The sequence below is a fragment of the Falco peregrinus genome, chromosome 4 (assembly GCF_023634155.1).
Source record: "Falco peregrinus isolate bFalPer1 chromosome 4, bFalPer1.pri, whole genome shotgun sequence".
Taxonomy (NCBI): domain Eukaryota; kingdom Metazoa; phylum Chordata; class Aves; order Falconiformes; family Falconidae; genus Falco; species Falco peregrinus.
Window position 1 is genome coordinate 57,275,434 of NC_073724.1, and position 23,363 is coordinate 57,298,796.

The window sequence follows — 23,363 nt, forward strand, 5'->3', positions numbered from 1 at the left end:
TATATACACACTTACTCATTTACTCTTAAGCCTCAGTCCTGTGAGGATCCTTCATGGAAGACACCTTCTGGCAGAGTAAGACTGGGCAAAATACTCTCAAGATAGAAGCTGGTCCTTATCAGCCAGCTTCCTAGGCATGGTGTGCTTTTTTTTTTTTTTTTCCTAGATTTCCACCCAGTTGAAACCACATAGACATTTTAAATGCCCATAAACTATATCATGGAGGAACACCTTCACATTTGAACAATCATAACAATAAATGCAAATAAACTGCTTTCAAATTATGAGTTCCTTACGTATTTTAATAATTTTTTTTGTTGCTGTCCACAGTTCCACTTTACAGGGCCCTCCGACTCACTTTTTAGGTAAGCTGGTACAGTGGTAACACCTAGGCTGATCAATTTATAATCATAAATGGTACAGATGCCTTCAAGTTGCTCAGTGCATACAGTATCAATTCCTAGATATGCTGTATGTATTTTTGAACTTGTTGCCAAGTTGGTTGGTTTTACAGCCTAGAGCGTTTGAAACTGAGCCATAGGATTTGTACTTGCCAATTCTAAATTTAAATGTAATTTATCATGTATGTCATGCCAAGGAGAGCAAACCTGCAGGCATCTACTCATTCAATGCACCTGAGAGATTTGCTGCTGAGTAAGCTGTATGTGTGTAAATTTTGCGGCAATGGAAAAAGGAATAAAGGGAGTATCACATAAAGGACTGAAGTCAGCTGTGTGAGATGTCTGTATGGGTTTTGTCCACTTTCTGATTTGGAAGCCTTACAAAGGCCCACGGGTGTTGGGTTTTTTTCTTTTGTGGTTAATTTTGTGGTTAATTTACTAGATTCTTGCATTATTATTCCATCAAGTCAGAAGAGGGCAAGGATGTAATTTGTTAATTTTTGAGTAGTTATTATAAATGTCTGTTTTGCTCTTCTGTGCCACCTTTAAGCTTTTTAGAAGCTCAGTGTTTAGCTGCAATGCTGCATCCACTACGTGTACCTAGCGACCAAACTCTGCAATTTGCGTCATTGGCAACGAGAGGTGTAATTGCAGGGAAAGTCTTGCTCAGTCCTAGGCACAGGGCACTGTAGGAGAAGCAGCACACTCAGAAGTCTGTGCAAAGACCTTCAGAGCTATGTATTTGACTTCCTTAAATATCTTCTGAAAGCTTAAATCAAAATAATGAAGTTGTCCTCTGTACTCTCCCAGCTGGCATCCCTTTCCAGTGGTTTCATCAGCCACTGGCTGCTTTGGTGTCAAGTGAGTCTGTCTGCCTTCTCCTGTAGCAGTAAAACTGCTGATGCTGATACTTGAACAATGGTAAGTTCTTTTCCTTTTAAGTGTCAGCTCCAGTAGCTTTCCTCAGCTGATACCAACCAGCATCTGGCACATCAAAAGGCCCAGCCCTTCTGAAAGGAAAAAAGTAATGTTTTACAGCCATGAGAACCTTTTTTAAAAAAGTATTCAACAGAACATGTTTTCTGACCTGTGCATTATGTACAGTATGCTGGGTTGAATTAGGTGAGGTTGACACACCTCTAAAACAGGCTTTTTTTTGTTATAAACTATGGACAGAGGGATCTGCAACTGCAGCTACCTCTTAAAACCACATGCAGAAAATTCTGTGTTTCAGACAGGAGTGTACAACATTCACCTCTGAATGAGAAAAGCCTGGGGAAGCTTAAGGGCATTCAGATGTTGGTTGAGTATAATTGTTGAGATGCTTTCTCCTGTTGGTGTGTATACTTGACAAATTCCTATGTGTTTTTTCTTGTGCCTCTTTTACAAGCAGTGAAATTAGGCAAACCCTATAGGCTTCATGTCATGACATAAACCTGTCGAGAGGGTGAAGAAGAAAGAAGTCCATGCTGTGTTGTTAAAGGCATAGTTTTCCTTTAAGGCAGTGGTGTAAAGCTGTATGGAAATGGTTCATCCCCACTATTAAAGAATTGAGTAAAACTGGTCTATTTTTTCCTGCATCTCAATGAATGTGTTCTATAATTTGTATCATTCCTAAAAGAATGTCCCCGTTGCCAGAGGGAAGCCCTTCGCTTCAGTAGTTGCAAAGGTGCAGTTCTGACAGAAGGCTGATACCTATCTGGTATCAACCCTACTTTTCCAGGATATGGCTCTGCATCCTTCGGATTGGTGAGCTTGCAATCCAGAGCATTTCTCTGCTGAGTGTCTTTGAATGGGCAAGTACAACTTGCTCACTTACTCGTGGGTGAAGTACTTGGGGTGTAGTCGTCGTCTTCTGACTTAAAACGCTGAAGGGCTTGTGCTGCCAGAGCGGTCTCAGCCCATGCTCCGTTCTCCAGATCGTTTATTCAGTAGAAGACAGCAGTGCCCTTATTGCCTGGGAGCCTTCTCCTGGGTGATGGAGATCAGCGATTTGCATCCCCTTCGTGGGAGGCAGCAGATGGAGCCACATTTGCTGAGGGCATGCTTTCATGTTCTCACGTAGGGTTTCAAATGCAGTTGGGCTGAAAGAACAGCGTGTTGCCACCAACAGGAGCGAGTCTTTTCTCTGTCCTGCCTTCCTGTTCTTTTTCTTCTGGATTCTCCCCATCTGAAAGCAGTCGTGTGTACCGAAAGGACACCAAAGCTGCGTTTATCTGATGTAACTTTCATCAAACATTTTTTTGCCAGCTCCGCTTGGCTTTTTTTTCCTATTGTAAATAGGTATGATAAGCAAATGCTTATCCATCTTAATGGAGTTACTGTATTTTGGCTGTGTTTAAGCCATGCAAGTGTGGTGTTTTACAAATAATTGTCTCCTCTGCTGGGAGCAGGGGTAGGTGTCAGTGTGCCTAATGTACTGCCCAGAAAGCTCACAGTGGCTGGAAGTACCACATAAAAAGGAGATCACATGCAACTAACAAATTAAATAAAAACTAAATTCTTTGTGATGTGTTCTGTTTTGCAGTGTTGAATAATAGAATGTCTCTGAAATTTTCTCTGGGTTTTCATTATAGCCTTAGTTCTAAAGCCAAGGATTTTATTCCTAATTTGGGCTGTGTTATGAGCAGCCAAGTGTGCATGCAACAGGGCAAAGTCCACGGGAGGCAAAAGGGCAGTGCAACTGCCAGCCACATTCAGAAGGAAGAGGTAAATGGAAAACTAAGAATAGCTTTGCCCATTTTCAGGAGGGAACCTTCCACCTGATGAGGCCCTTACTAGCTCTCCGCAGCGTCTCAGCAGGTGGTTTCTCCTGTCCTTGCTTGGCAAGTTCAAATTCCCACATGCTTCCAAACCATAATGTTCTGCAGGAACAGAGAAGGGGTGGGTGCCGCAGGAGGGTGCGTGGACCACTAACGGAGACATTAACATCAGTGCTTCTGCCTGGTGTGGTTTTTGTAAGCTGCCATGGCCTTAGTTTTCCATTTGGAGTGTTCACTTAAAGACACACAGAACCTGAGGTTCTGCTGAACCTGACAGTGCAGCAGTGACGCTAAGATTGCCTCTGTGTTGCTTAAATGCCCCGGCTGTGGGAGGTGACGCCTGTTCCCATAGCCGTGCAGGGCAGAAGAGCCAGCATCCTTGCCACCTGAGGCCAGCCATCTCCGGAGGAGGCTGGCCTCGGCCCCACGGCAGAATACTTGGCCCTGCATCTTCTCTCGTCCCTACATAATGCCCCTGGTATCCTAAGGTATAATTGCCCTTTATATTTGCTTTTTCAGTGCAGAGTTGCTCCTTCCTAACAGTGAAGAGACAGTCTCAGTGTCCTCTTCCTAATATTCAGCACTTGGTTACCCAAATTCTGATCTTTAAAACAGGAGTGTACTAACAGAGGCTGCTTTCACCGCTCTGGCACCTTATTTCTTCGAATGCAGGATAGGGATGGTGATGCTTATCTGTGTTCTGAAACTCGATTAAGGTTTCTCATGAAGTACAGTGATATTTCCACACGTGTTAATAACTCTGTCATTAACTGCTTATCGCTCTGGGTGATAGGAGGATGCGTCCTTTACACCGCTGGCCTTTTCCATCCCAACAGCAATCAGTATCGCTTTCTGAAAAAGATCCAAGAAGAATAAAGACCTTTCCCCAGGTACCCTTTATCAAAATTACAGTTAAGCCGATCAAAGCTTTCTGTTTATCTGCCTAAGTTTATATCTACTTTTGTATTTCTATCTGTAAAGTAGTAGTAACTTGTGAGCCTTTAGGAAAGCATGGATGGTGACTCAGAACCACACAGTCAGTCTCAGCAGACCCCTTGAAAGGGAGGTGTTGAGCCTACACAGGGATGTCTTTGTGGACATAATGCATTTAAAAAGCTGCAAGACCACAGAGCCCCTTCTTGCACTGCATGGCAGAAGCACAGAAAAAAATGCAATAGCAGAAAGAAGCACATAATTGCAAAAGTATCAAGTTTGAAAGGATGGTATTAATAAAGCTTGGTTCTCACTAAGTGGTATTTCTTCATACATGAACTTCCTTAGATTCACAGGATGCCATTTAAATACATCTTTCAAAATAGTTTTTCCAGAGTCCAAATGTGGGCTGCACCTGAGCTCAGCCTTAGGAAAAAGTCACTCTTTGCCAACGAGTAAGAGGCTTGGGAGTGAAGCTGGTGTTCTGCTCAGTGTTCAACCAGGGGTGCATTGGATTAGCAAAACATCCTTGTACTAGGTGGAACAGAGCAAGAAGGCTGTTGACAGAAAATCACCGTAGGGCATAATTAGAAATGGGAGAGGTCGTCTACATTTGACTAGATTTTTTACTGCCTAACGCCTCACTCTGGTGTTTACAGAGTCTGGAAACTCCTTTTATGACAGGCTTTCCTTCTGACTGGTCCCTGGAAGGGAGGCTGACTCCATCATGTCAGAAAAGAGCAGGAAAATATATTTTACAAGTTATTAAATAAGTAAGCACCCCTGTGGAGGCATCTGTTTTTCTGAGTGTAGTGTTACTTACGCGGGGTAGGGCTAAGGCTCTCCTGGCTTGCTTTACGCTGGGTTGCAGAAACAAGGCTTTTGCACTTCACTTTGTGGATCTGCTCTTGCAGTTTCATTGAACAAAGCCCCTGCAAGATCCCTGGCTTATGAAATATTTCCTCTCTGTCGGGTCCCAGACAAGGGATGGCATCTGCAGAGCCAGAAAAGGAAGTCCTTGCCTTATAGAGAGCACTCTCGGTGTGACACAATGGCTGATATAAAGTGTCGGGGGAGCTGAGCTGAAGGCAAAGGAACAAAGGAAGATCAGGATTTGGTGGTGTCTGTCTCAGACAAAAGGAAAGTGGAAAACGTCTCAGGGATGGATAAATTTAAGGCTGCGTTTGTGCTGGCTGGGGTAGGGGATGCTCTTGGTTATCGCAATTTTTCCCGAGAAAACAATGCTTTAGGTGCAAAAATCCAGCAGGAGCTGAAGGAAATTGGAGGGCTTGAGAACCTGGTGCTCTCTCCTGACAAGTGGCCAGTAAGTGACAACACGCTCATGCACATGGCTACAGCAGAGGCTGTCATCACAGGTAGGTACGATGGGACTAGCAAACACAGTCTGGAAAGGAGCAAAATTGTCAAACTGCTGCATTTCTTAGAATAAGCCTTAGTACTGGGGAAGTTGTGAGAAAGCGTCATAAATGCTGCTTATGCGCTTGATGTTGTGCATTAGCTTGTCTCCTCCGTGAGCGTAATCCTGCAGCCATCACACAAACTGGGGAGTTTCGATTTCTTGAATGTGAAGGGGCTCTCCCTGTATTTTCCCTAGGTTTATGCAATTTGTTAAAGTTTAAAGACTAAAAACCGCATGTCCAGCACAACAAAAATAATTGCTAAGTAAATTATCTGTGCACTGGAGTATGGCAGGGAATAATATAGCCACTAGAGAGTCTTCTGTAAACGATAAGAGCTCTCCTAAGCACATTTTTAACATGTTTGTGTCCAAAACTCCAAGCTGGAGTAAAGTCACCTTAATATCTCTTTCAGGCTAAAATCACTATTTCTGTCTCCTCTTTGCTGCCCCTCGGGCAAAATGTTGCACCTGCAAGGCCAGAAAAAGAACAATTTGCTTTATAAGGAAAGCTCTGTGTCTTTAGTCTAAAAAATATTCTAACACACAATGCTTATAATGAAGTCTATCAGAATAGTGGAAGTTATTAATATGTCTCTCCTAAAATCACGATAGTTTGAGAATGTTTGTTTTTTCTTAAGGTAGGAATAGTCTTTTGTAAGATAGAGTGATATGTGTATCAACACCTTACCCATCGAACTAGAGCTTTCTGAGGTTGCCAAGATCATCATCCAAAGTACACCAGAAGACAGTGACCATTCAGCAATATTTTGCCTCTTCAGAATGAATCAATTTTTTTAATTTCTGCAAAAATACCCCTGATTTAAAAAAAAAAAACACGCGTGACGCTGGATAACTAACAGTAGCAGAAGCTCACAACGTGGCTAACTATCCTTCACGTCAATGAAACCTCCCTTGTGCTTCTGTTTCACCGCTTTATCTGCCTGCTTCCAATCTGCTCTAAATTTAGTACATAGAGATCAGTTGAAGAGTGTGTTGGACACTTCATACTTGGCTATTAGCTAACCAATGGTTTAAGGGGTGGCTAATACACTAAAGATAAGGGCAAGATGTCAGCCTATCAAGAAAAAAGATGACTAACATATTTCTGAATATAGGCTATGATTAAATACGTATCATATGTTTCTTTCTTATTAAACTCTTTAAACCTATAACTTCTGGGTAATCAAGCCAGTTAGACTAACAGTGAAATAATAAATCTTATTACTTAAATATAGCAGGAGCACTATGGCTCTAAAGAAAAAATGTCTCAGCTATAATTCCCATCGGCTGTGTTTATCCTACACTCTCATTTATTTGTCCTGATCAGACAAGCTTATTTAAAAAGTGATTTTATGGGCTGGTGAGAAAGCAACAAGCTGGAGTGCAGAATTTTAGTAAGAAAACTTCTTTTCACAGTAACATTGGTGAATGGGGGAAAGAGAGTCTTTCTCTCTGCTTCCTGCCTGAAGCAGTGTCTCCTCCTGGCAAGGGGAATGCAAAAAAGCCACTGGGCTTGTTCATGGCCCAGGCTGTGTGCCACGTCACCCAGGTCAGCAGAGTGAAGCTCAGGAAGGTGAACGTGGGTCCGTGGGGCTGAAGGCAGCCACCCCTAGCCCTGGTGACCTGGAGTGGGGAGCCCTCACTGCCACGGAAGCTGCGATTCTAACGAGTATATTGTGTGTCTGGAACATTACCAGGCAAAAAAAAAAAAGGTGGGGAGCAAGGGAAAGGAGGGTGAATAAGCAATAGGAATATTCCTGTCCCTCCTGCCCTTCTCCCCACACCTCCTGTTCACCTGCCCCCGCAGCATCCCCTGGGTGCAGGTGCGTGCCTGCAGGAACATGCGGGATGCTGGCAGGCTGGGACGGACATGTCCAAGGCTCAGGCTCACTGTGAAGTCCCATTGCCAGAGCGCTGCCCTTGGGAGAGCTCCCAGCCTGAGCCTGTGGCAGCAGCCAAGCACAAGGTGGAGGTTTGTGTTAAGGACAAAGGCAGTTCTCACCTGGGGAGGTGATTCTGGCCAGTTTTGCCAGCTGCATGGAAGATGTCCCAAGGAAGGCCATGGCCAGAAGCAGGTGGGGGCTGTGGGCACTGCTGCAGACAGAAGTGGCGCTCCCCAAATCCACCACGTGCACAGACTGAAAGGTCGATCTGACAATGAAGGATGAATGAAACTTCTGCTTCCAGCAGGAACCTGTCCCACAAGGGAGGAACAAGAACAGCATCACCAGAGCCAGGTGAATTATCCCTGCAACAAGGAAAGCCTTTTCCTCCCTGACTTAAACACAGGTTTAAAAAATGTAAGAGTTCATTTCTAAAGAACCTGCCTGATTGGCTTGACAGCTGAGACAGCAGCCTGGCTCCAGGTGCAGGAGCCATGGTGGGCTCAGGCATCTCAGAGGTGCTGGACTACAGGGACTCTGGCTCTGGGGACAAGACTTCTGCAGAAGCTGCTGGGTGGTAAATCCTACTCCTGGCTCCAATCCAGATAAACTGACACCTGATTCCTAAATCTGGAAAGGGTCAGCAGCTTGAAAGTATCTTGTTCCTTTAGGATTGTATGTGGGATGGCCAGCGTAACTGATAGGGTATTTTTTTTACGTGAAAAGAGGGGAATCCTGGTTTTACCCTGCATCTTCTTTATTTGCCTGTCTGCTTCACTGGCATTTGTGAGCAGCTCTGGATTATGGGGCTTCAGACTTTCTCTTAAATTAAACCTTGCGCGGATTTCAAGAAATCACCATCTTGATCATGCATCACAAAATGAAGATGTTTTTAGAAGAACTTCCCCTACTGTGTCATTCAATCTGTGCATCAAACCAAGTATTAAATGGAGTTTCTCTACATTTGTAGAAAAGATATAAATGGACAAATCCCGACTGCCTCCTCAGTTCCCACTGATTACACAACTGTAATAGATGCCGGTGGAAGCTTTTCCTCAGCAAGAGCTGAGGGCAGGGCTCTCCAAGCCCAACAACATGCAACAGCAGCTGAGAGAAGCAGCTATACGGAAGAAACAGCGTATGTTTAACAGGGGGAAGGTTCCTGCTTAGGCAAGACTGTAGACCTTGGTAATAGTAATCAATAAACAGATGTTGTTAGTGGACATATTCCAGAAAGAAATTTATCTGCTGGAAATACTACAGACTCTATGGATTTACTACTCTTATTAATCTTTATAAACATTTTTATGAACGCTCACAGTTCTGGTTACTGTGCTGACATAGGATACTGGGATCTCTGCATGAAAGACCTACAAATTTTAAACAAATTAAATATAAAATATAGATTAAAAATAAGGTCAGTAATTTTCTTTTGTGTTTAATCATACATACCTCTTCAAAATAATTTGATGGTAGTTTTCAAAAAATAGGTTTTCACTTTTAAATTGGATCCCCATCTGCAAATAACAGGCTGAGCTGGGTGCAGCTGGCTTCATGCACACACCCAGCGCCCACGACAGCCATGCACCCACCTTACGGTTAGACACCTCTGTAAATACTTCACACCACGGAGTCTAAATAAAGCCCCTGAGCAGCTACTGCTGACGAACAGAATGCCTTCATCTTTGGATTAAAGGAGTTAAAAGTGGGTTGAGAACAGAGAGACGAGACTGTTCTCCCTCCAGCCCGCTCTCAGAGGGTGCAAAAATGTGGTGAAAGTGGCACCAGAAACACAACTCAGTGTATTGGAAGTGGAAATAGGAATGTTTCTTAAATGCATAGTGAGCTTGCTTGTTTGTCGTCAGTGCCCTCTTGCTCTTCTGCCTTCACACAGCAACCTTCTCTTCCCTCCTCCGAGCAGATTACTGGTGTTTAGAGGACCTGTACCGGGAGCTGGTAAAACGCTACGTGGACGCTATCGACAAGCTCCCGGGGAGGCGGCCAGACCCCGCTACCATCGAAGGCTGCAGGGAATTAAAACCAGACAACTACCTTCTTGCTTGGCACACACCATTCAATGAAAAGGGTACAGTACCACTTTCCATTTACAGATCCTGGCTGGAATAATGCATGCTTTCAGTGTTTGTGCCTATATGGAAATTGTTTCCTTTTTCCCCCTGACATCAAAGGCTACTACCCCTGAAACGTTTCCATGCTTGCCTGAGGATGGCAGGAGGTCTGCCAGGAATTCCTTCTGTAGGGCACTATGTCCTCTCGTAAACTAACCCTTCCCGCTTTAACATCTATTTAAAGAGACTTTGTTCTTGGCTCTGTGCCTCGGGGTCCAGATCTTTGTCCTTGAGTTTAATGGTTACACTAAGAAATATTTTCTGCCATTTTTTGTTTAAACATTTGTAGTCTTGGATCTCTTTAGTGATGGCATATCTGAAACAAAAACCAAGCCTCTAAATTGCTTTCAGCACCTATGCATTCACTGGAGGGAAAGCAGAGGCTTTTCTCCAGGTGGATGCCCTGCTAACAACTATGACTTTTGCTGATAACCCTTAATATTCCTAGCCCTGTTTCACTACCCCTGAACCTCTTTTTCTTTCTCTTTATGATCATTTCATTTTACGATAAATTGAATTTCTACTTCAAGTTAAATAACATGCATGCAATTACACGCACACAAGTACGCATATAGCCATAGAGTGCAATTAACCTTGAAAGCCCGTTGAGACACTGCATCACCAGGTGAAGCAGACCTAGACAGCCAGAAGGTGATGGCAGCTCACACAGACATTGCACTGTCAGTGTGATGCTGTACCACCACAGTACATACTGGCACCGCTCAACCGCATTGTGCATTGATGCAACATGGTGGCAAAGACCCAGTGGCACAATGCCATGGCTATTTCTGGGTCTCTGCAGTCAGTCTGACACAAAAAGCATCCTTCACTCCGCCCCCACTCCTCACAACAGCTGCTGTGAGGGAAAAGGATCCCCTCCCCATGTATTCTGCCCACCCTGCTATTAGCCAGGCAAATCTAGGAAAGTGCCTCTTCAGCCGTTGTCGTATATTTTATGACTGACCATGGGTAAAATTTGGTCAGAACAATTGTGGGAGCTGCTGCTGGCCCTGAGCAGTTCTCAACACCTCCAGCAGTGGAGCATGGCTGTTCCCTGGCCCATTGCTGTGTTGGAGCTACAACTCTTCTCTTAGCCTTCCTCCTCCCCAGCTTTCCACAACAAACTATTTGCTTTTGGGATACTCTGGACTAGAAGGATCTAAAATTAATTCCTGTTTCAAGACCTGGCAGCTAAAGCCCACCTGCTCCGTGTGCTCTGACAAATATAGTCCTGAATGTCTCAAGAAGCCTTTTTTTCACCCTGAGAGCAAAAGAAGCAGTGACCTGAGGTGACGATGTTCAGCCTACTGTGCAACTTGACACTGCTATGGGCATAATTAACTTTGAAATTGAACTTTCATTTATTTCTTCTTGAGGCAAAGACATTCCACGGGCACTGGATGCCTAACAGATGGATGATATCTTGGATGAGCTGGAACCAAAATGCTGTTTTCCTGTGGTTATTCTGTCTTACCTCACTTCTAGCAAGAATTCATGTGCCAACCCTCATGGACCAGTGAAATCTTAGCTTAGGTAATTTTGTGTTGCCTTATACAATGCTCCTCCACTCAAGTTCTTGTGGGCGTAGTCAGCAGCATGAATTCTTAAGTCAGGCTGCCCGGCGTGTCTCTCTGCGACCTCGTGCCATGCTCATGCCACACTCATGGCAGAGGTACCTGGTTTATGTTAAAGGCTGGTGAGATTCCTGTGATGGCCAGAAGACCTGTCCAAGGCTGTCTAACACCTTCTGTTTTAAGAGTTTGTTTCCAGTTTGTGATGTTGATAAGCTCAAGGCTAAAATTTTCTCCACTGTTTGCCTCCGTCTGTCAGCGGTTGTTCAAGGCTTTGATACAGATAAGTCTACCGTTTCTGAGACGTGGTAAAAATGTTTTGTTCCATTGCCAAAAAATCAAATTTTTCAGAGGAGAATCACTGATGTTTGAGAGCTGGAACCAAAATCTGAGTAGGGTGGTACCCCTTGAGCCAGAGATGTGCCTTCAGAATCTGACTGAAATGACTGAAAAGTCAGTCAAACAGCAGCTTGGCTCTGCCTGCACTGTGTGTATTCCAGGCTGAGGCTGCAGCATCCAAACAGGTCCTTATCTACACCTACCGGAGCAGCTGCTGGGCTTCCTTGTGGCACTTGAGAACAGTGCCTTTTTGCTGGTGGCATTGGTAGAGGAGCATGAGGAAAGAGTATGAGTTAAATGTGGAAAGTTGGGGAACAAAAGTGAAGGATAAACCGCAGACAGGCAGGAGAAAAAGGTGCCGGGCTCTACGGTCTCACGCAGAACAGTCTGTAGTCACAAAAGACACATCCTCTTCAGGGCTTAGCAGCCACTAAGCTGATCTTTATTATTCTACAGATGTAGAGTGAAGAAAAGCACACTGAGTTATTATATACTGCAAGAGAATAATATAGTGCACAATTTAAAATGATGTAATAAGAAAGTGTCAACACAGCTTTTGTGACAAGAATTCACAACTCAGAATGCTATTAGAAAGCTCATGAAGTAGCCAAGAAACAGGAAGAATAAAGGAGCCATTGTGAAGATGGTCTGTTAGGATTTCCAAAAGACTCTCAACGAGGTCCCTCACCAAAGGCACTAAGTGATGAGGCACTAAGCTGGATGGTGAAAAGGTCTCCTGAGGATGGACAACTGGTTAAAAGACAGTAAATGAAGAGCAGGAGATTGCAGTCTGTCTTCTCCACGGAGAAGGAGGTACCTGTGCTGAATCTCTGTTGTTCAACGTGTCCACAAACAAACCAGAAATGCAAGTGTATAGTGGATCAGCAAAGTCAAATATAATATAACGCCAACTTGTGGAAGATGCTCACAATGATGAATAACCATGTGGCACAGTAGCAGTACCAGATGCAATGCAGATAAGTGAAAAGCCATAGGTGAGCAGGGAGGGAAATCCTAATTTTATATATGTAGTTGCAATTGCTGACTCAGTTACCACTCAGGGAAGGGATCGTGGAGCTAAAGTAGTTCATCACTTCATTGCTCCATAAGAGCCAGAAAGCAAATAGACTATCAGAAATTAATGGGAAAGGAACAGACAACAAAACACAAAACATGTTTGCACTATGGTATAAATCCATAGCTGCTGTTCCTTGATCACTGTATATAATCTGGTCCCTCCCTCCCCGCCCCCCCGCCCCCCAAAGGATGTAAGAGAACTAGAAAGAGTATGAGAGAGGATGGTTGGACTAGTATCCATAAGCTGTGATGTCTGAGGTAGTACGATAGAGAGCTGTAAAGTCATAGATAATTTGGAGAACATGAATAGGGACACAGAAAACTCAGTCTCCTCCAGCACAGAAACCAGAGACTCCAAATGAAACTGGCAGATCATGAGTTCAAAGGAAGCAAAAGGAAGAACTTCTTCACACAACACCTAATTATGAAAAAATATATTTTCCAATGCTGATTAGCAGATGCTACAGTTCATGTGAGTTCAAAACAGAGCTGGGAAAATTCACCCAAAGGAAATCCTTCAAGGGTTATTAAGCAGAAAGATGGATAGCCAGCTGCCTCCTGGACCAGGGCCACAAATTGACAGCAGCTTAGTACAAGGGGGTAGCATCATCATACTTTTCTTTTGCTCTTTCTTAAGTATCCTCTCCATTAGCCACTATCACACATGGTAAGTTAGGTCAACCTTTGGTGTGATCATGCAGGACAGTCCTTATGTTCTTACACATGTGTCTCACCTGTTGCTTGGACTAGTCTTGCTGTCCTTTACTTCATTGATTCAAATGGTAGACAGGGAGACATGGAAGCTAACAGCTGCTAATCACCTGGAGCCCTGTCTAGGCTTAATGTTACTCCCTGTCATGGAATTTTTTGTTACCAAGTTTGTTTCTCTAATTCTGCAGAAGGTTTTAATATAACTTCCTAGACTGGAGGAACACAATGACGTTGCAAAGACAAGGTTCTTCAGAGCAGCAGACAGATTACAGTAGTGCATCCTCCACTTTGTATATGCTAAGAGATGTCATTTAATTAACATCTCTGTGTAGTGCAACACCCTTCCCTCTTGGATAACCAGCGTGGACTGCGTGCTTTGGAGGAACCAGGACTGCATAGTGAAAAAGACTCATCCACTGCTCTACGGCAGCAGACGGTTTAATGAACAGTTTGGTCTTGTAAGCGGGAGAAGATACATTCTCCCAGTTAAGCTGACTGGTACTCTGGAAGACTGGATTTCTTTCCTGACTCTTCCTGGTGGTTTCTGTGTGATTTGTGGGATAGGCAGACAGTTTTTTCTGCTCCTGGCTCCTTCATAATCAGGCACTACAGAGGTAGCGTATGTGACATAACAGGAGCAAACATGCCATTTGCAGAACGAGTATCCAGCCTTTTCATGAGGAGCAGTGGCCAAAGGCATTCTGGAGAGGGCCCCTTTCACTGTTATCAGGAAGGCTAGCAAGGAATGGGGAAGCAAGCTCTGAGCTTGCAGGGAATAAAATGGTATTTTGCAAACCCTTTCATGTCACATTTATCAGGTGTTCAGCCTTATTTGGAAGAGTTATTGCATGCAAATTTGCACATCAGATTTTGAGGAGGAAGGGAAGAAATGCCTTCAGCTAACCTAATTCCATCACCTAGCCAGGGTGCTCACTCAGGATAGCTGCTTTTCTGGGAGAAGAGTTCATTTCCCAAGGGAGAAATTCAGATCCTAGTCAGTCTGTATTGAACCTGGGGATGCCAATGGGTGGCTTATGTTAGTTTCACTCAGGCTTCACTTTGGCTTGAAATAAATCTTCCTGCCAGCCCCATTACCACACTCTGATCACACTCATGATCCTAGGACACCTGAGCTGGAGCTGCTTGAGACGATGCTAAACAACAAGCAGTGCTCCAAGAGAGCCCCTGGCGCTCTGCACCCACAGCAGCCACAGCCCAGGGGAACAGCTGAGGGCTCTTCTCAAAAGAGGTGACTAGAAGCCCTGACCCTGGCTCTTTGGCATCTGCTGCTTCAGTTCGCTCCAGCCCATGAATTGCTCCTACTACACCATCAGACCGGCTAACAGAGATACAGCCTTTCTCCATGCTGCCTGTCTGGGAAAGACAGAGAGACTGTGCTCCTAATGCAGGGTCCACAGAGGCTAAAATTAGGTGGCATAAATATGCCCCTTATCTTCCAGGGGCCAAGGAGAGAAATGCTGATTGCTCTCAGCTATACCCAAGGTCACAGGGAAGTGTGATTGAGCAAAGACAGTGCTGAAAAATGCCAAGTACTTTGAAAAATCAAACCCTATCTATCTCAGGGTGGGCTCCTGCAATGAGTTAATGCTTTCTTGGGCACATTTGTCTCACCAGTTGCAAAGAGGAGATAATCACCTCACTGGTGTCTTGCAAAGATAAGCTCATTAAAACTTCTGTAGCATCCTGATATTACTGTGATAAGTACCACAGAGAAACTCATTAGTAAATTTAACTCTCCATTCAATAAAGCGTTTAAAAGTTGAACACCTGGAATCATGCACTCAATGCCGAGGACTGAAAGAAATTCTGAATTAGCTATTCCATAAATGAAGTCTGTGCTGCACAAGGCAGAAATTCCCAAGACCAAGCTCAGTAAGTGTAGGCTGTAGCGTGAGTGTGCTCACAAGCACTAATTCAGGTCACACGGAAAACCTCAGCTCTGACATTGCCCAGCTTAGGATGATTTGGCTCCATAGCCCTTGGGTTCTTTTTGGACAATATTTTAGTATGTCACAGAAACTATTTTAACTACCTGTGGGACTCTCTAGGATGAAACATATTAAAATTGAAAGATCAACTGTGATACTCATATAAAGTGTTTTAATCATGATCTCAGCATGAAGACTACTAAAACAAGCGGATAGTAAGCGTGTATCTGTTTCTCAAACTTCTGTTTCTAGTGCTGGCATCTGGAGCAAGCAAAACGGTGGTTATTAGCCAGGAATGAGTAAAGATAGCATGAGAGTTTGAACAAGGTCTGTGAACGAGAAAGCACACTGCTTTCTGAACCCACTATTCTCTTCATAGCACTTGAGAATATTGGAAAATAACTGTAAAACCAGAATGGCTGTGTAGAAGCAAAATTATTTGCAAGAAACTTCCAAAACTTGTAACTAGTGTTGCATGCTAATTTCCCATTCCCTGGGGAGTTCCCACACATGAGTTGAATTGATAAAATGTGCTTGTTTCACATTTTATCAACATATTTGTGTACTATTAGTCTCCTTTAAAATGCTTGGCATTATTTTTTTACTTTAGGTTCTGGATTTGGAGCATCCACAAAAGCCATGTGTTTAGGGATGCGATACTGGAAGCCGGAAAGGCTGGAGTCGCTGATTGAAGTGAGCATTGAATGCGGACGAATGACTCATAACCACCCTACAGGTAATGCCCACTGACGTATTGGTGTGCTGATGTCCCTAAGGCTGTGAATTCACCTGGTTAAATTGATTCTGCTTTGCAGACTCTAAGGCCTTGGTTTGAATTTTGCTTGAGTAGTATATAGATGTATACAATATTTACATAGGATTATGTATTTGCTCGTATATTATGCAGACAACAACCTCAGGCATAGAAGTTTTCCTTCCTAAAATACCAATAACTAAAGAGTCCAATGTCTGGATCGTGTTCATGTCACTTGCCCTGATCAAATTTTAGGTTTCATGTACATCTAGATGACTCACTGTTATCAAGCGAGTTTATGGTTCAGGAGATAATAACATTTTTCTCTTGACAGGTTTTGTCATATCCAATCACTGTAGGCAAAGGTAGAAAGCCAAAAAAAATCTAACTCCACACATTTTAGGACACAATCTGAAACGTTCTCTAAACAAAACATAAATAAATAGATTTGAAGTTGTTTTGAATATTCAGGTCTGTCATTCTGATAATTTTACGTGTGTAAGTGTGTATTCGTTCTGTCTGCTTTAAACAGCAATAAATAAAACCATAATGAATGGTGACATGTTCAACACACTCAGTGCTCTGAAGCAGTCAGAAAAGCCATCAGGATGGCATAATATTAGAGGAAAAGAATTCAAAGCAAAGCAGAAAATAGTATTAAGCCAATATATAAATCTATGGTGCATTAGCAGCAGTAAGACTGCTTGCAGTTCGGGTCTCCCACCTCAGAAAGGACTTAGCAGAGCCAGAAAAAGGCAGCAAGGAGCATCCACCTTGTCAAACACCTTCCGTACAAGGAGGCATTTCACCCAGAAGGAGTTTTCAGCTGGGGAAAGAGGCAAGTGGCACAGCGGGGAGGTGGAGAGGAGAGGGGTGGAAGGGCCACCATGGACCTCACCGCCATTCTGAAAGGTGGCAGGGAAATGTCAATTGCAATTCTCATAACTCAAAGTCTGAAAAAAACCAACTGATGTGTCAGTCAGGACTGAAACAAGCAGACAAAGGAAATCCCTCCCTGTGTGGTGCGCAGTTAAGCCACAGACCTTGCTGCTACAGGCAGCTGCAAAGTCCACAGATACGCCTCTGTTCAAAGGGGATCAGGCAAACGGACAAGAAAGGCTGTCACCATTAAAAGCAATCAAGCTGTGTAATTAAAATTGCCCTAGAGCTACTCTAGAAGCTCTGGGGTGTAGAGAAGCCAGGCCAATTAGGCTCGCTCCCTATTGGCATCATTTGCAGAGCCAGAACCCTCTGCTGGGGCTTGCTTCCTTCCCTGGTGAGGGGCAGCAGGCTGTGCGAGGGCTGCTGCAAGGAGGGGGAGCAGGGTGATAGCAGCAGGGGGAGGGGGCTGCCTGGGGAACAGGCAGAAAGAGACTGCCAGCCCCCCCCAAAACCCTCTGGGCACACCTCAACCTCTGCCACCCTCTGCAGTGACTTGTCCCGCTGCCCTTTGCTTCACCCTCTAAAGCCTCTGCTGCCGCCCTCACGCTGAATGTGGCACTCAAGGATCCCCATGGCAGTTGGGTTAGATGCTCCCTACCCAGGTGAGGCCCTTTGAGCTGGCTTTACCTGGGGTTTTATTCTTTATGAAAGCATCTGTTAGATTCTGGGTTAGATGTGCCTTGGGCCTGGAGCAGTATCGCAGGTCTTATGGCAGAGAGAATTAGTAATAGTCTCATCTGGACTTCTAACCTCCTAAAATAATTTGGGTTTACCTTTAGCAAAACACACAAAGTTCATGCTTACCTTACTACCTCTGAGCACGAGTGAGCGCTTTTGTACCCATGCACTGAGAGATGCACACGCGTCAATACTTCGCTCACCTGGGGCTTGTTTAAATGACTGAGTTGTTTGCTTAAGTTTCTTTTGCACGTTGCACGGGGTTGGTTTTGTTGCCTTTGACGGAATACCATGAGCACAAAAAAAGACAAGAAATGAGCCCCTCTGTTTCTGATATCATGGAAGTGTTCAGTGCCCATCAACAGCAAGTTCATCTTAAGTATATTCATTTCCAAAGTGGAAGACGCAGCTAGGCAGGCGACAGCATGTCTTGGACAATTGCTTCTTTGGAACATGGGCTTGTCCCCTTAGAGGAAAGAAGCAATTGTCCAAGCAGGACATGGACTTGTCCCTTTAGAGTAAAATGAGCCAGAAGTAGTGTTAGATCTAACAACCACAGCCCTTGGGCTGGATGAATCTGTAAGTGACGTGGTATAGCTTGTAATTGAATCACTTTGCGCAAGTCAGTTATTTCAATCAGAAGATTTTTGGTATCACATTAGTGGATTATGTTTATTTTTGAATGCTACCTCAATTTCTGTCATATCACACCACAGAGAACAGAGGCTCCCTTCTATGTAAAGTAAGTTGTAACCCAATGGGCACCACATGTTAGCCAAGGATCTCAACATGTCACGAGCCAGCCTGCAAACGGGCAGGGATAGGTCATATACATTCATTAATCTTACCCAACAGCCATGAGGCATTCCACTAATGATTTTACAAAGGACATGACAAGGATGGTACAAGCACAGACCGTGCATTAATTAATCATTTCTACCAATGAATTCCAGGCTTTCTAGGGTCCCTATGCACAGCTCTCTTTGTGGCATATGCAATACAAGGGAAACCCCTTGCGCAGTGGGGAAGAGAGATGATGAAGGTTGTGCCGATGGCTGAAGAATACTGCAAGAAGACCATTCGCCACATGGCAGGTAATGTGTCTGAATCAAAAGAGTTATTTTTCTTAAAATTATGTTTGCTAAAAAGACACCAAAGAGACATCGCTCCCCAGTCTGTCCATTTTGCTGCTTTCCCCACTCTCCCATCTCCACAGGCTGCCCTTCTGCTTTCTCTGCTCAGACTGTCAGCTCTTCACAAGTGGTACCACCTTCTTCTACTGTCTGTTAGTTGCCTGGTATACTAGTGGCAAAAATACGAAGAGAAATAGCAATGATAATGCCCTACTGCACAGTTTTATTTTTAGGAAGTCTTCAAAGATTGCTGGGCAGGGGGGAGGGAGGAAATGATATTTAGCAGGTTATTAGGCAAACTAACTGCTGAGATATGAATTATTCATCTCCCTTCCATCAGTTAGCACCATCTAATATTTTCCATAAGAAAACCCACTGATGTTCTTCATTTTGCCTGGAAAAGTTCACCTGCAGATACCACCTGACCAAGAGTTAGCTTTTGACCACAAATCCAGATTTGACTTGTTGCTTTTCTGAACCAATATTAAAATACAACCTGTTGTATCCTTGTTTTAAAACAACTGAGCATAGCACAACTACTGAACTTGACATTGCTACTTTACTAAAGTATGTGATCTTCACAGCAAAGGTATTTTAATCCCCTCTTGCCAGGGAGTGAGGCATTTGCAATGGTGAGACCTGCCATGGACAGACAAGTGTTGTTACATTAAACAATCGAGGAAAGAGGTTTTCCTGTTAATCTCAAGGGGCAGCTGTTGAGAAAGATTGAATTCAATGGAAACCTTTCCTTGAGAGCACTCAGAAATGAAGATTTACCCAGGAAGGAAAGCTGCTGCTTTAAAATCTGAAAGGAACACCAGGGAGCCTTTCTGAAAGACCCCGCATTTTCGTCTGTGCCTCATGGTGCACCAGGATTTTTTTAGCCGAGACCTATGAGGAGCAGGTGCAGGATTAGCGTGAGCGAGCTCCTCTCTGAGTGGCTTTGCAGCAGGTCCCTGTCACTCCACCCGAGCAGGACCCCTCAGCATGGAGGTATGCATGTTGGACTCCTGAGGCACGCTCTCCGGCTAGTGCCCATATTGTTGAGCTTCATCCTATTTTGGTAGTGGGAAAAATCTCCTGCATTAAGGTTAAGCTACTTGGCTGGTGAGATGCACTGCAAAGACACCCTGCCAGAGCCTTCCAGTTTTAGAAAACTCTTTTTTAGCTGCATTATCCCCCATGAAGAACAAACACAGCTTTCAGTTGCAGAGGGCTTGATTCAACACACCACTCCAATACTCAGTTGCAATCACTTCCCAGGTAGTCCTGTGGGCCTAAATGTGACCATCGTCTCAGGCTGGGCTCAAGGGATTTCTGACCATGCTACAGGTCGCCCATGCAACACAGATCTCCTGCAGCTGCTTTATCCCTTTGTTTCTGAACCTGTGCATTGGAATAATCACACTTCCTTGCTTGTTGAGGCACTTCATAGCAAACATTTGGTTTTGATGCATTCATCGCTTATGGTTGTGAGGGAAGTAGGGGAAGAAAAAAAAAAGAAAGAAACCTGTCAGGTCACCTGCATTTCTAAAAGCAGTCTTGCAACCAGCTGCTGGAGTGGGTGCTGGTAGTTCACTTCAACTGCCAACATTTTCTTCATGTGACTTTTTTTTTCCCCTCAAGATGCTCTCTTGGCCTGATGGCTGTGAGTGCACTTTCACTCTGTTTTCTAACCCCCACCCTAGTTTTTTAGGGTTCTAGTGAATGGCTTCCTTGTGATCAGGCAAAACTGGGGCATGGACTCAGAAGAAGGGCAGCTGGGCATTCACCCGCATAGAGGGCATGTGGCTGAAGGCTCATCCCTGTCTGGGGCTGGGGAGCCAGCAGCCTTGGGAGACTATCAGGTCCTACAAGGCAGCTTGGATTTTTTTGCAAGGAGTTGAACTGCTTTAAAGATTTTAATTGCCAAAGAGGCAATTTAGGCAAATAAGCAAAATCAGATTACGTCCTTCAGAGAAATTGGCTGTGTGCATGCTCCTCAGCCACTTGCAGCACACAACGGAGTGACCAAGCAGGACAGAGCCAGGGAAAAAATGGCAATGCTCAGTTTTATTTTAAACTGTACACCAGCAGTCCCATACTGAATTGCTAGTTTGCCTTGGCACACTTAGCCGCCCGGTCCATGTCACTGCTTTCTAATTCCATATCCCCATGGGCTTCCCAGGCCAGGTTTCACTCAGGCCTCGTTTCTGCAGACGGGTGCATGTGTGTGTGCTTAACAGGTCGGGGTGACTTACACACCTTTATAATCTTTTATAAAAAGGTTGAGCCAGAGCATTGGTTTGAGAATAAACTGAATTTCATAAGATTATTTACACACACAGTGTTAAGCGTGATTAGAGATACTCTTCCAATAGTGACAGAAAAAGGCGAAAGACCTATGGTTATTAAAAAAGGCTTATTTCTGTGGGCACAGATAGCAGATGTGTGTGCTGTTTGTCCCTTCTACTACATTTGATAGGTATTATAATATATGCAAATGGAAAATTTGGCCTTTCCTATCTGCCTTTTCCTGAAAGATCACATAGAAACTCTGTGAAAACAGAACAGAAATACTGGAGAAATTACGTGATTAAAAAGTGATAACTGAGGCAGGAGGCAATTTGCATTTAGGACATGTAAGCATTTTCAGATATTCTTTACTCATAAGAAAGGAATATAAAAATTGGCATAATATTGATTTTTTTTCTCTTTTTGTTGACTCTTACCTTTTCTTTGGATCATTTCTCAGTAAGTTCTCTAAAAATCTCATATTGATGTATCTTAATGTAATTTTAATACACCATAAAAATACCACAAGACTGAAAATATTCCCTTCGTTCACATCTTCTGTTTCCAGTTAGATGTCCCACTCCATATTAAAATGCATACTTAGTACCTAAGCCTGCTTAATGTACATTACTGTAAAATACCTAGGGTTCTGGGTCAGTCAATACTGTAATTTTCTTTAACATGTATTGAAGTAAAACTGAAAAGATTGCCAAGATGAAATACTTCATCATTAATTTCTTTTGTATTCAGAATATCAGGAGCACTGGTTTTATTTTGAAGCCAAGTGGCAGTTTTATTTGGAGGAGAGAGAAATCAATGAGGAAAATCAGAATAAACCTGTCTTTCCAGACAACTACGACGCAGAGGAGAGAGAAAAGGTAACTGGAATTTCAGGAAGCGCTCGGAAAGCCTTTAAACCCAGAGAGGTATTTTCAAAGAGACACACCAGGATTTTTCAGCTGTTCCCAGTGCCAGAGTAGTCAGGAAGACTTTCTTTTTCTTCAGGCAAGAAAAAACAACTCCCATTCTTGGCCCTGGTATGTGTTAGCGTAAGAAAGCAGTTGTCACCAGTCCTGGGGTTGCTGCAATGGGAGGAAACATGGCAGAGAGGCCGACTGAATGTCACATGTATTGACACCCAGAGCAGGCACAAAACGTAAGCCACAGCTATTTGAGGGTGGAGAGGGCAAACATGTCACTGGATGGATCCTAATGGAGCTGTGGCCCAAGTCCCACAGAAATCCCCCTGGATACTAGGAGCTGGACTTAGTCATGGTCCTCTGAACAGACGACAGCCATCCTACACAATTCTCTGCCAAGGCAGGCTGTGCCCAGACTAGTTTTAAGTGTCTCAAGAGATGGTGTTTCACCACGTCCCATGGGATACTACTTTATAGCATACATGATCTTTCCTTTGCCTCATCAATTCTGGTTATATTTTCTTAACTCAAGAGAAAGAATGTGTCTTCTTCCCTGGTGTTCACAGCTTTCTGATATGTGCTGGCACCTCTCAAAACTCTCCACTTAGCAGCTAAGCAATGAGTCTGTGATTCTTGTCACCCTTTCCCATAAATCAATCCTTTTTCCAGACTATTAAAACAGTTCTATTCTGAGAAGTCAATTAATATATTTTTAGGTGCTTATCTATGCAGTGAAAGGTGCCAATGGAAGATAGATTGACTGTGGATAATAAGAAATTGCTCACTCTAAACATAAAGAATAAATCCCCTTCCAGGTTTATTTATTAATTCAGTGCCATGAATTCACTACCAGCTTTTTGTTCCTTCCAGTTCTACCAGAGTCTTAGCTTTAGGAGAAACTAAAATAGTATTTCCCCATGATCATTTCAAGAGAGAACTGCATGAATTCCTAACGCAGAAACAAAATTTACTTTCACCACCCCAGCCCAACTAATTTAGCCTATTGAGCTATTTATTTTGATGCACAACAAAGGTAAATGTTGCTTGACCCTCAAACTCCACCACCAGCCAGAGATCACAGCCTGACAAAAGTCCAGAGACTTAATATGCTTGTAAGCTGAGCATGTTAATAGCCATGGAAAGAATAAATGAGGAGAAGGTCACCATCCTGCCTGCCTTTTTCCCAGGAGTGTTTTCCTTTGCATTCCCTCCAAACTAGCAGGCCACTTGTGTCTGGAGGTATAGCTGATCGCCTTTCTGCAGACCATTACTAAAGCACCAATATCTGGCACCACTCTTGCCAGCAGGTCACTGTACACATGTTCCTGCTTGACCATGTGCGCCTTTTCGCAGGCATGTACCAGCTTAGGAGCTGTGAAAGTGAAGCCTTCAAATGTGGCTTGGATTGATCCAAGTACATCACAAGGGCAATTTCCCTCTCTAAAAGAAATGACACCTCAAAATTCTAAGCAGCAATGGTCACATTC

At 43.8% G+C, this 23,363-nt stretch overlaps 1 protein-coding gene across 4 annotated transcripts in view; it reads left to right on the forward strand.

Moving 5' to 3' along the window:
• The first annotated feature begins 1,236 nt into the window (after positions 1-1,236).
• Positions 1,237-23,363, forward strand: part of ADPRHL1 (ADP-ribosylhydrolase like 1) — a 38,229-nt gene continuing 16,102 nt past the window's right edge. Inside the window, exons 1-5 of one of the 4 annotated variants that reach the window (XM_055802647.1) lie at positions 1,237-1,322; positions 9,321-9,485; positions 15,786-15,911; positions 18,503-18,643; positions 21,707-21,834. In XM_055802647.1, the coding sequence (XP_055658622.1) occupies positions 15,815-15,911; positions 18,503-18,643; positions 21,707-21,834 (366 nt within the window). In that variant the 5' untranslated portion in view covers positions 1,237-1,322; positions 9,321-9,485; positions 15,786-15,814. Of the gene's footprint in view, positions 1,323-4,064; positions 5,473-9,320; positions 9,486-10,913; positions 11,062-15,785; positions 15,912-18,502; positions 18,644-21,706; positions 21,835-23,363 lie in introns of those variants that run through there. The other 3 variants (XM_055802646.1, XM_005228643.4, XM_055802649.1) reach the window with 3 other exon arrangements.